Source organism: Primulina eburnea, chromosome 16 (assembly GCF_022965805.1).
Source record: "Primulina eburnea isolate SZY01 chromosome 16, ASM2296580v1, whole genome shotgun sequence".
Lineage (NCBI taxonomy): Eukaryota > Viridiplantae > Streptophyta > Magnoliopsida > Lamiales > Gesneriaceae > Primulina > Primulina eburnea.
This window is the reverse complement of record NC_133116.1, coordinates 1,371,830-1,383,807: the sequence shown is the minus strand read 5'-3', so window position 1 is coordinate 1,383,807 and position 11,978 is coordinate 1,371,830. Positions and strand designations below refer to the sequence as shown.

Genomic DNA, 11,978 nt, shown 5'->3' with positions numbered 1-11,978 from the left:
ATAACCAAAATTAAAAATCGACATATTGTGATGAATAATTGTGACTAAAAATCTATCACCAAGCTCATCGTCAGAACTATATTAAGAAAAAATGGAAGAAGTTCAAGTAATTTAACTTCAGCAACAAAATTTCACTATTTCTCTCAGGTGTGTATATATAATATATATGAGATATATATAGTCATCATCACATATTGGCACAGGTCACTTTCCCAGAATCGTGACATTCAACTTCCAACAATCACTCCCATTTAATTAATTAAAATAATAAAAATATGGCTAATTGATGAAAATATCAAGGTCTTGAAAAAATTTCATAGCCAGATAGATCGAATGAACCCCAATTATAATGTACACGATTTGCAGGGATTCTTGGCTCATTATCAGCTGAAAATAACCCAAAATCTTGAATTTGCGCCGTTGATTCTTGTGATCCAAAGTTTGCCAAATTCATGTCATCAGACCATACTAAATCCCCTGCTAGTTCTTCCCCTAGTATACTCTGCATTTCAAGATCACCACAATTCTGGTACACAAAATCCTGACCCTTGATACCTTCGAATGTTGATGATGGTTGAGGAATCACTTGCTGTAATTGATCATCTTGATCATGATCATGATCATCACCCGCGTCAACAGAATCCGACGGCTGTCCGTTCCGATCCAACGTCATACTAAAGCCCTCAACTTGACCATCAATGTTGTCATATGAACTTGCCTGGCTCGAGGACTCTTGATCATGACTCTCCACGTCCCTATTCAAATACTTGGCGAAAACCACCGCCAAGTCTATCGTTTCGTTTGTGGGTTCCGGGCTATGGGTGGGCCCCGGACAAGCGATCGCCGCTCTCTCCAATCTGGCTGCCCTGGCACGGCGTGACTTTCGACACCCGCCCCCGATGGGTATGTTCCTCAACGAGCCTCCCTTAGTCCAGTACCTTCGGCACGCCTTGCAGAAATACCTAGGCTGTGACAAGCTATAGTTGTTGTAGTAGCAAAATTTGGTGTTGGATGAGGCACATCTAGGGCAACTTGGTGCTAGTTCGAGCTTGTTGGACTTCCATTTCGGCGTCTTGTCCATGAAAAATGGCCTACCCTGTGGGCATCGCTCCATCGAGTACTCACTATGGGTTGTGCTAGCGAACATGTTGCAGTCTTTTGATTTTCCAAGGAGAAATGAAATCAAAGGAGATTGAGATTTAGGTACTTAATATGGTGTGGTTAGATAGGAGGGCCGGGGATGATATATGTATGTAATATCTTATAATATATATAGAAGTTGGTGGTGTGTGGAAATTTGGCGATGATCTAATCAGATTTGATGATCTAAATAATATTCTAAATTAATCGTTTCGTATACGAAGACAAATGAAATCCGTTTTTCATTAAAATTGATTATTTCTTAGGATCAAATTTTAAAAATTTATACAAAAAAAAAAAAAAAGAACAGTGCACAATTTTTGTCCCTATTTTGCGATATATAATAATAATGTTGAATAATTGGAAATTGATGGAGAGGGGCATAGGGCGTGGGCGGTTGGCGAGGCGTTAGGATAAAGGAATGGAAGGGGGCCTGGCTGGCATGTGATGCAAAGCCCACACTAATTATTAATTCACACATCATGGCGAGATTGTTGCAAGTGTTTCCGTTTGGGCAAATCTCACATTTCTTGATTGCAATCCTTTGAGCGTGATTGATGGTTTGCTATATATATATATATATATATATATATATATATATATATATATATATATATATATATATATATATATAAATGAATTAGTCTTTAAAGTTTAAAGTAATGAATTTATAAAATAAAAATATACATCATATGGTAATAGGTCTTTTAGATTATGTTCAAAAACAAATCTACGGGAGATTTGCATGCTCAAATATAAAAGGATTAGTCTGAAACATATGATACTGTAGAGTCGATTAACTTCGCATATTTTGAGTACTAGTAGCTTGAAAAAATACAAGTACAATGTATTTATTTTCTTTCTGGTCTAGGGATCATTAATCAAGAGTTAACTTAAAGACAAATTGTGTATTCCATGCACGTGCGCGTCTGGGCTTACGTGCCATCTTTTTCTCGATTTGACTTCTTAAAATGCACAAAATAATTTGTTTAATAATCACTTCGAGTTTATTAAATTGAGAAGAATCGAGATTTTTAGTCCTATTTCTTGGTTTCAGTAGCTGGTGAACCCAACCACAAGTCATTCCTCAAACAATCGAAAATTAATAATAACAAATATATATTCAAAAGTCAAAGTTTCATTTTACATGGCTAATCCCGGTCTCGATTCTTTCGTTTAGGGTCGAAATCGATACATCTCTGCTTTTATTTTTTTTATATAAGGGATTATGTTCTCAGATGAGGGGCAAAGAAAAAAAACCTCTTAAACCATATCAATTATGTTAGAATAGGTCTCTTGTGAGACGGTCTCACGAATCTTTATCTGTGAGACGGGTCAACCCTACCGATATTCACGATAAAAAGTAATACTCTTAGCATAAAAAATAATACTTTTTCATGGATGATCCAAATAAGATATCTGATTCACAAAATACGACCGTGAAACCGTCTTACACAAGTTTGTGTCAGTATATATGTTAACATTATTCCTTCATATTCCAAACATATAATTAAGAATATGAACCACATGCTACTTAAATTTAATTTTCTCAAATTCACAATAAATTATCCAAAAATTCCAATGTATTTTATGATATAGTCGATCGTAAATATTTCCCAAAATAATTATTTTAGTAAGGTCATCAAAATTTAGACCCTAGCCACATATCTGTTTTATTATTATAGTATCAACAATATAATGGCATATATAGTTGTCAATGCCTTGATAAATTGATGGTTTGGGTACACCATTCCTTGCATGGAACATGAGACTATATATGAAATTTCTAGCAGCACATGCACTTTCCTTATGTTTATTTATTTCATCATTAATTTCTCGATATTTAACAATTTGTGTTAGAAATCAATACGAAAGGTGAACTTTTATATATCGTGAATGCATTTTTAGGACTATAAAATTATAATCTCAACAACTAATTAAAATTAATTAGCTTGGACAAATTTCACCTCCCTGCAATATCCCGCCAAACCATTGCAAATGGCTGGACTTGGTATGTTAACCCCTATGAATTAAACGTGAAAATAGTAAAAAATTACATAGAATGATCGTACGTTTCCTTTCCATTTCCTAGACCGAACGAGACACTGGCTTAAATTCTTGCATAGAAACGTAGTGGGTAACGACACAAAACTCATGTGGGTGTTTTGAGTCATTTTCATGCATGAGATATAAGTCGAGAGGGACACTTCGTACGTAAATGATGTTTTCGACAAGTTTGCACGTGGGAGTGCTTGTCTAGAACTAGCTATATTATTAAGGAGGGCCTCGCGTCATCTAGTAAAGGGTAACAATAATAGGGGAGCGTAAAAAAAAAAATTGAATTTCTCGGAGTCTCTACAATCATGTCCATGAGATTAGAAAATAGATTTTGAATATTATGTATAAAGTATTAACACTCGAGTTAAGTTCGGATATTTTTATGTTGTAGTCCAAGTCAAATTCGTACCTAAACAATTTTGTTTAGATAATAGGGGCTCGAAGGATCGAATCAGATCGAATATCATTCGTATTTTCATAGGCTATAATTAATTACAAATCTTGAATTTTTGCTTAAAAATCGACCCATGTTGGTTTGAATTAAAAATATATTGGTTTGTCTCAAACTTTATTGAGCAAAAGTATGAATTGTAAGTCGAACTTGTACACTAAAAAATTAAACACTGAATAAAATCGATTAGGGTATTCTATGTTGTCAGAGTACTTGAGTCATCGTAAAATTTGTCATCACTTTAGTCTATGTCTATCTACCGAACAACTACTATGTTTTTTTAGAAATGAATCTTTTATTGTTACTATTATTATTATTAAGATGGTCGAGGTTGCTCAGAGAGTTGAATAAACATCTCGCAAACTTTGTTTTTTTTTTTTTTTGAAATTAGGATAATTTCACCGAGGTTAGCAACAACCATGCCGGCTATCCCGACCGATTTGCAAGGTACAACCGACTAACTCAAAATGCGTTTTATTACAGTGCAGAAAAAACCTGTTGGGTTTAGTGAAACTTCAAATATCATTATGATATGTTAAAATTTGGCGATACTTGAAAATAACAAAGTAAATAAACAACTAAATAAGAGTAGAAAAAAAATATATTTATCTTTCTATATTTCCTCTTCTTCATTGGAAAAACCAAAAAGGGGAGTACTACGTCACATGTGGTACTATTCAGTATTATATGTCGCAATATTTTAACTATTTTATTTACATATTCTATCTAAGTACTAATTTTTTCGACTCCATTATTCTATCCTTGGTCCTCCTTATTTACAAGGAAAAATAGTTTTATAGTGACTTGTTCAATTTTAAATTCGATCAACTATACTTTCAAATTTTGGGCAATCTAAAATAGGGGGCCCACTAAGGTTGGGCTAGCCTGGTCAGATAGATTAAAAGCAGAGGCCCATTTAAATCGTCCCTAATATCATAACACTTGGACCTCGGTACATCATTTTTTTCTCGTGGAAGGGTGTGTTTTCCAGTTCAATTTTCGTGTTTATATTCAAGAAAATCCGATAGTTAACTATGACCACACATGTTCACTCGAACAATCGACTGCCATTAGAATTTCTGACTTTAGCTCATCACATATGCTAACTGTGTTCGAAAGTATTTTCTGAAAATTCCTGGCTTTATATCAAGATTCTTTCTTTTTAGTCTGACTGTAATTGTAAATATTCAAAATTTGTTCCAATATTTTCTTGAAACCTAAACATTTCAGAGTATAGGAAATGGACATAATATAATAACCCAATTACAAGAGCAAGTGGATACTGTAGCTTCTCTTGCCTTCAATATATATATTCGGGACTCTTCAAAAAGATGCCCTTCCAGTTCAACTATCACCTAATTATCTATCCATAGCCTCCTGCCGTTTCTAATGTTGTGGATGACGCTGCTAATCTCGCTGAGCAGCCCAAACTTCTGAGTTCTGCACTAGTGAAAGCCGCCAAACAGGTTGATCAGCTGGTAATTCATGAATCATGAGCACTTATAGAATACGCTTTTTTAATACTTCACGATATTATGTTTGTCTTATTTCAAAAAATCGTTGTCTTTTCTAGTTATTTTCTTTTGCACTTATCTTGAAGTTATTCCTCTTTGGTACTAGTTAATCCTCTTGTTTAAGTTATTCGTGATTCTAGTTCGCCTTGGAAAGAAAGATCTTTTTTCATTTTTCTTTATTATTAGAAGTATCTCTGGTAACTCGAATTACTTGTTCATCAGACTCGGTAGGATATGATTCAATTACTTAGTTTACTTTGGAAATTCTGTTCATGTACTTAGATCACTATAATTGAAGCACATGCGAAAAAATGTTTTCTAGTATAGTCTATTACTTAGAAATGGCATTTAAGATTCGTGACTTAGTACTCCACGATTGTTCCAAACTTTTCAAATCCAAACACGACCGTTTTTGACCTCTTCACTTTTCAACATCCATCTATTCTAGTCTGGTTCAGGACTTTTACTTTATCCAATCGGATTTGGTCAATTTAATTGATTGGGTCCGGGTTGTGGGTCACATATTGAAAAGCTCGATCTCTCATGCATTAATGCACAATTTTTCCTCCATACTAATTTTCGGTTGACTATTTCTGAGCTGCATAATAAAATTGGCTGCTCGCGTTTGGTCTCCGAAATTGGTCGCTCTCAAAGCATTTTATCCATTTAATATATGCTAAATTACTAAAGGAAAGGAGATAAAGGCTTCTGTTAGTCAAGTCTAAAATGATCACTCTTTCTCTATAAATGTACTAGTTGATTTGTCGAATTAGACTACGATGAATGAGATGATAAGTTGATTGAAAATGATACCATAACTATTTTTTAACTTCAAAATTATCGTAAAATTCGAGCGAAATGACAGATGATCATGTAGAGATGAGATGGTTCTTATGTCTTTGGAGGGCTACTTCAGCCAATTTCAAGTGCTAGAAAAAAACAAATAGGTCAGGGACATATATAGTTTCGCTAAACTACTAAAATCAACAGTAGCGGGATCGAAAGAAGGGGCTTTCACCCAAATGAGTTAGAGTTTGTTGTTCCGAACCGTGTTATTCTCGAAGTATGGCACAACACTATGTCGTCGTAAATCCAGTAGGACCAAATGATGCATCTCCCGGAAGCGCAGGATTGGGGATTTTTATAAGGACCAAATGATGCTTAAATATATTTGTTGATTCCTTCTAGAAAATATAAGCAACACAAAAACTCTTGCAATAAGGTCTCGTGAGTCGATTTTGTGAGACACATCTTCTATTTGAGTCATCCATGAAAAAATAATATTTTTATGTCAAAAATATTACTTTTTATTGTAAATATGAGCATGATTGACTCATGTCACAAATAAAGATATGTGAAACTGTCTCACAATAGATCTACTCAGATTAAAATAGCATGTGTTTTCATTATTTTCATTGTACCTTCTAATTCCTATTTCTTTTTAAATTTTTAAGTAGAAATACTCCTAAAAAGTTCTCTTTTATTCAATTCAGATTTTAAAATTTTAGACAAAAAATCTGCACTCATCGAACATTTGTTTGATATTATTTTGCGCGTGTATGCATGTTATTAATCAAAGATAAGTATCAATCGTGACACACTTCGCCATGGAGATGACTCTTGGACAGTATATTATAATTTACCATTTTTCTATCAGAATATATAAAATATTAATGTTGTGTTTGATTTGTGATATGAGATAATAAAAGATGTATGGTGTTGAGATTATAAATCAATATCCACAAAAATTCATATGAGATCGTCTGATATATAAAAAAATATAATTTTATTTGTCAGAAATAATATTTTCACTCTAAATATAAATTGAGTTAATATACCTCACGAAAAAAATATTTATTTCTTATCTCCATATATCTAATAGAATTTTCTCGTAAAATAAAATAGTGCGAAACACTTTTCTATTAAAAACGTATTATTCAAAAGTTAGTGGGAGTAAGTCAGCTTTACATGCAACACTTGACTGATCAAACTTAAAAGCTTTCTAGAGACACTTTCTAAATTTTACCCAAAAAACAGCAATTGAACAACATAATCATATACAGACAAAAAGCGAACAACAAATAATAATGCCCACATAAAATATATATGTCCACTTATTCATGATATTTAATTTAAAATAGAGTTGAATATAAAATTACATTAAAAAAATCATTGAAAATATTAAATTCGATTACTTTAATTTCTTCAAAACAATTTTTTTTCATTTGTTTATACATTTAATAAATAAATATAAATATGAAATTAATACACAATGAAAAAAAAAGGTTTTTAGGTCATAAATACACAAATTCCAAAACTCACACTATCAATCAATCGATAATCTGATGCCGCAGATTTTCAAGGTCAATTTCGGACTGCTGAGATAAAGTGGAAAATAGATTTTGCTAAATATAACACAACTAATTGTTTTGTTATAAAAATTGCTGATATTATATTAATAAAAAAAATATTGACATCATATCACATTAATATATAAAACAAGCACATACACTTACCATGTGCAACACTGGTTTGCACAATGAATTGGATATTCGAGACTTCTTTTTTTGTTTTTTTTTTTTTTGGGAAAAACAACCAAATTAGGATAGTGGTTATTCCGACTAGATGCAATGAAATTTCAAATGTGGTTAAACATACATCTATAAAATTTTATGTGATCACCGGATTCATGATTATGAATATTGATAAATTTGACAAAAACTAAAAGATGATTAGCTCATATATGTTTTTTCTTACTTTTTATGTTTCGTTGGATGGAGGAATTTGAAGTTATAGATTTCGAATATATTTGATTGTTTGGATGGATTTTAATTCCACGTTTTTTTGACTATTTAAATACAATGATCATTGTGATGAATTTGAAAATCATTCGAAATATGTGTCATTTCAATTTTTTTCTGGAATAAAATGACTCCATCCAAATCAATTTTTTTCTCCCAAAGGAAACCTTAAACTTCATGTAGGACCATAATCAAGAGGAAGAAAGCAAGATGCAGGATTGAAGCCCTTGAGCCCTTTTAATTATCTAATTATATTTTTGTATCGAAAAATATATTCCTTTTTAAACTAGAAATCATCCTGTTTCTTCTTCTGAAAAAAAAGAAAGAAATCATCCCATTATATTTCTCCTTTAAACAAAAAAATGAAGAAGAAAACCATCACATTCGCATTTTTTACCGTCGCCACTCATTCAATGAATTTTCCACATCAGATCTTGCATTTAATAGTGTTATGATTACTGATAATTATCGGTCATGCAGTTGCATGTATGTGACAATTTTAATCTTGGATTAATGTTCAGAAAAATTGTTTGTTTTCTTATATATGTTCGACTCTTTGAAAGCATTATGTTATTATAATCGAATTTTATTTATATATATATATATAAATATATATATATATATATATATATATATAAAATTTTTGTGTGTTTATACAACATATAAAAAATTATGGAAAAAATAAATTGTAACTTCTCATTTTTCCAGGAGAGATAAATTAAAGTGTGCAGATTTCCCCATTTTAAAATCTTCATTCATTTCCTAACTTTCAACTCCCAAACATGTTGACAAGTTCAAACATTGATTACTCAGTACACCACGAAAGCGGCAGCATTAGCCTCAAAGCGACGAGAGTATCTAATGTTATTTAATTATGTTTTACAATTATTACACTCCATTGACCAAGCACCACCCTTGCCTATGTATGTATATATACGCATATCAAATTATATACTTTATTATCCTCACCACCACCATCTCCGATTCATTGAATTCAGCCACCATGGACATGCCGGATATCCCATTTGTCCGTTCTCCCAGACGTGAGATCCAAGGGCCCCGACCAACGCCACTCAAAGTACGCAAAGACTCCCACAAGATCAGGAAACCACCAGTAGCACCGCCTCCAGCGGCGGCGGCGGCGGGGGCTCAGCATCACTACCCCTACTCTCAGCCTCGCCCGCCTGTCATTATATACACAGTATCCCCCAAGATAATCCATGCAAACCCTAATGAGTTCATGTCCCTGGTACAGCGTTTGACCGGTCCAAACTCCTCATCCGCGACAATTAGTTCCCCCTCAGTGCCTTACTCCTCCTCGTCTTTCCAGTTTCAAGATAACCCCGGGGCAATTTCCCCGGCGGCGCGTTTGGCTTCCATCGAGAAGACCAGGTCACCAGAAGGAAGAAAAGCACTGCAGGTTGTTGATTATGATGTAGGATCGATCCAAGGGATAGAGATAGGAACAGGTATCCAGAGGACTGGACAATTTCCAGGTATCTTATCCCCCAATCCAAATGCTCTTCCTCCAATCCCACCAAATTTCTTCTCCCCTCCATCTGATTCAAATCCCCTAAACTTTTTTCCTGATTTCAGTCCTGCTTTACACAGTAACAGAAGTTATTTAGATAATAGTTTCCTCCTCCCGAGCCCTTCAACTTTATTTTCACCTCAAATCAACATGCCTTCTCCAAATACTTTACATCTTTTCAATACTTTGTTTGACCTTTAACTCCATATATATATATATATATATATATATATATATATATATATATATATATATACACAATTCAAGAAAATAACTTAGTACTACCGGGTGGCGAGGTAAATTTGCCCCGAAAACTTTAAATTCCATATACTATTTCCGTAAATTTGTAAGTCTTGCTAGTATTAGCTCCATGCCAGCTACCTTCAACGTTTGAGAACATTGAACAAGGAAAGGATAGAAATGGAAATATTCCATCGACCGGCATTTTCAAGCAAGTGGGTAGTCGGGAGTATTTAATTCTTTATTTAATAGTTATAATATGTGGGGCATTTGATTGAATGTAATAAATATGGCTGAAATATCTGTATTTTTGTCTTCGTACAGTCATCATAGCTTATGGTATCATTTTTGTCACGTAGCCTCCAGCTTGTAGAACTTTTGCATCACAAAAAATGGAATTTTCTTCTTTGTTTTCGGCTCATCTGTATACCTAACAAGATTTCAATTATTAGAAATAGTGGATGTTGTAAACATATTTACTTCTATTTTGGATTATTACACTTGTTTTAGAATCTTTAGGCATTCTTTAACTCGTAAGTACATACATATAAGTAGCTGAGCGGCACACTGTATATATTAGTTTTTTTTTTTTGTTTTTAGATTTGAATTTTTAAGTTCAAGTTGGGAAATATGACATGGAATTTATATTTATCGAGCTCTACATTTATATTGAATAATCAGGATAAATTGGCATTTTGTTTCATTCGCATGATGTGCAAATAAGGGAGCTCCTCCACTTTTCCTCTGGGTTGTTGGTAAGGGTGGGAGTGGTTGTATTTAAATTAGGATGAACAAGGGTGGGGGTAGTTAAATATGTAGTTAAATATATATATATATATATATATACACACCCACTTTTTATGAATGAAAATATATTATTTTTGTTAATTTTAAATTTTATTAAAAGATAAAAAAATTTACCTGTAACCTCTTATCATTTTAAAAAATTTCTATTGAGTTTAAGTTACAAAAGATTCTTATCTAATTATGAGTAACAATGAAAATTTTATTCTTTGGCAAAAACTTGTGTGAGACGGTCTCACGGGTCGTATTTGTGAGACGGATCTCTTATTTGGATCACCCATGAAAAAGTATAACTTTTTATGCTAAGAGTATTACTTTTTATTGTGAATATGTGTAGAGTTGACTCGTCTCACGAATTATGACCCGTGAGACGGTCTCACATGAGACTCACTCTTATTCTTATTACAAGAAATAACTTGTTGAAAATAGTGTTGATTCATTTGATAAATATTTTATAATATTTAAAATTTTCATTAAGGACAAATTTAAGATTTCTCCAAAATATATTTTTAATATATGTCGAATAATAAATATTATTGATACCCTCGCACCGGATATGGGTTCGGCTCACTCTCGATAGCCCAAGTGGGTTTGGGCCCAGTACTCAGAAATTCCAGGAAGATCATCTTCATGTCTGAGCTCGTCTGGTTCATACGAAGCTGGTGGGAGGTCCTCTAGGAGGTCATTCAGGCCGACCTTTCAAGCGCCCGTAATCTCGCCAGTCAGAAAGAGGTGGCCGACCTCCCTAGCCGACCTCCCAGATTATGGTGACATGTCGATTGGAAATGTCTCGCCCGAGCTCCACGAGGTCCAGACTATAGATGGACTCCTATCTAGGATAGCTCATACTCAGACATTAACGGGACCACAGAAATAAAGCCCAAACAGGTAAAGTCCACTAAGATTTAATCTAATCTCGTCCAAGATTCTGATAATCTAGACATACCAAATCAGGACTTTATTCTTCTCCTATAAATATCAGGCTTCGTTCATTGTTTATGGATTCATATACTAACTCACTCTACACAGACATTAATCTTTGTGTTATATTATCTGGATTGAGCGTCGGAGGGGTTACGCCGGAACAACCTTTCGGCCCAGTCTGACATTCTTGTTTGTCCTTCTAGATTTCGAAGGTGCGATCCGAGCTCTCCAAAGGAAGATCCAACCTCCTAACTATAATCCCGAATTTCAGCAACATCAGCTATTATTACTATTATTTTCTGAATAGATATGAAAATATTATATGCATATTTTAAAGAAATTAATGATTAGATATTATGGGAAAAAAAGTTCACCCGTCTCCAGGAAAAACCTAGCTCCGTCCCTGCTGATGTGAGAACACATGAAGTGTGATAAACTAAGAGATTTTACAGGCGATTACATAACTAAATCTCCACTATCTTTTATATTTTGAAATCTTTTTTGTTTGGATTAAG

At 33.5% G+C, this 11,978-nt stretch overlaps 2 protein-coding genes across 2 annotated transcripts; one reads left to right on the top strand and one right to left on the bottom strand.

Annotated features, from left to right (window-relative positions):
- Positions 1-287: 287 nt before the first annotated feature.
- LOC140816459 (dof zinc finger protein DOF3.5) lies at positions 288-1,318 on the bottom strand. The gene has a single exon (XM_073175737.1). It carries the CDS (start codon positions 1,145-1,147, stop codon positions 296-298), a length of 852 nt encoding a protein of 283 aa, XP_073031838.1. The 5' UTR covers positions 1,148-1,318; the 3' UTR covers positions 288-295.
- A 7,539-nt stretch (positions 1,319-8,857) lies between these two features.
- Positions 8,858-10,156, top strand: LOC140816432 (protein MKS1-like). Its single transcript, XM_073175692.1, has one exon. It carries the CDS (start codon positions 8,890-8,892, stop codon positions 9,694-9,696), a length of 807 nt encoding a protein of 268 aa, XP_073031793.1. The 5' UTR covers positions 8,858-8,889; the 3' UTR covers positions 9,697-10,156.
- Positions 10,157-11,978: the final 1,822 nt, after the last annotated feature.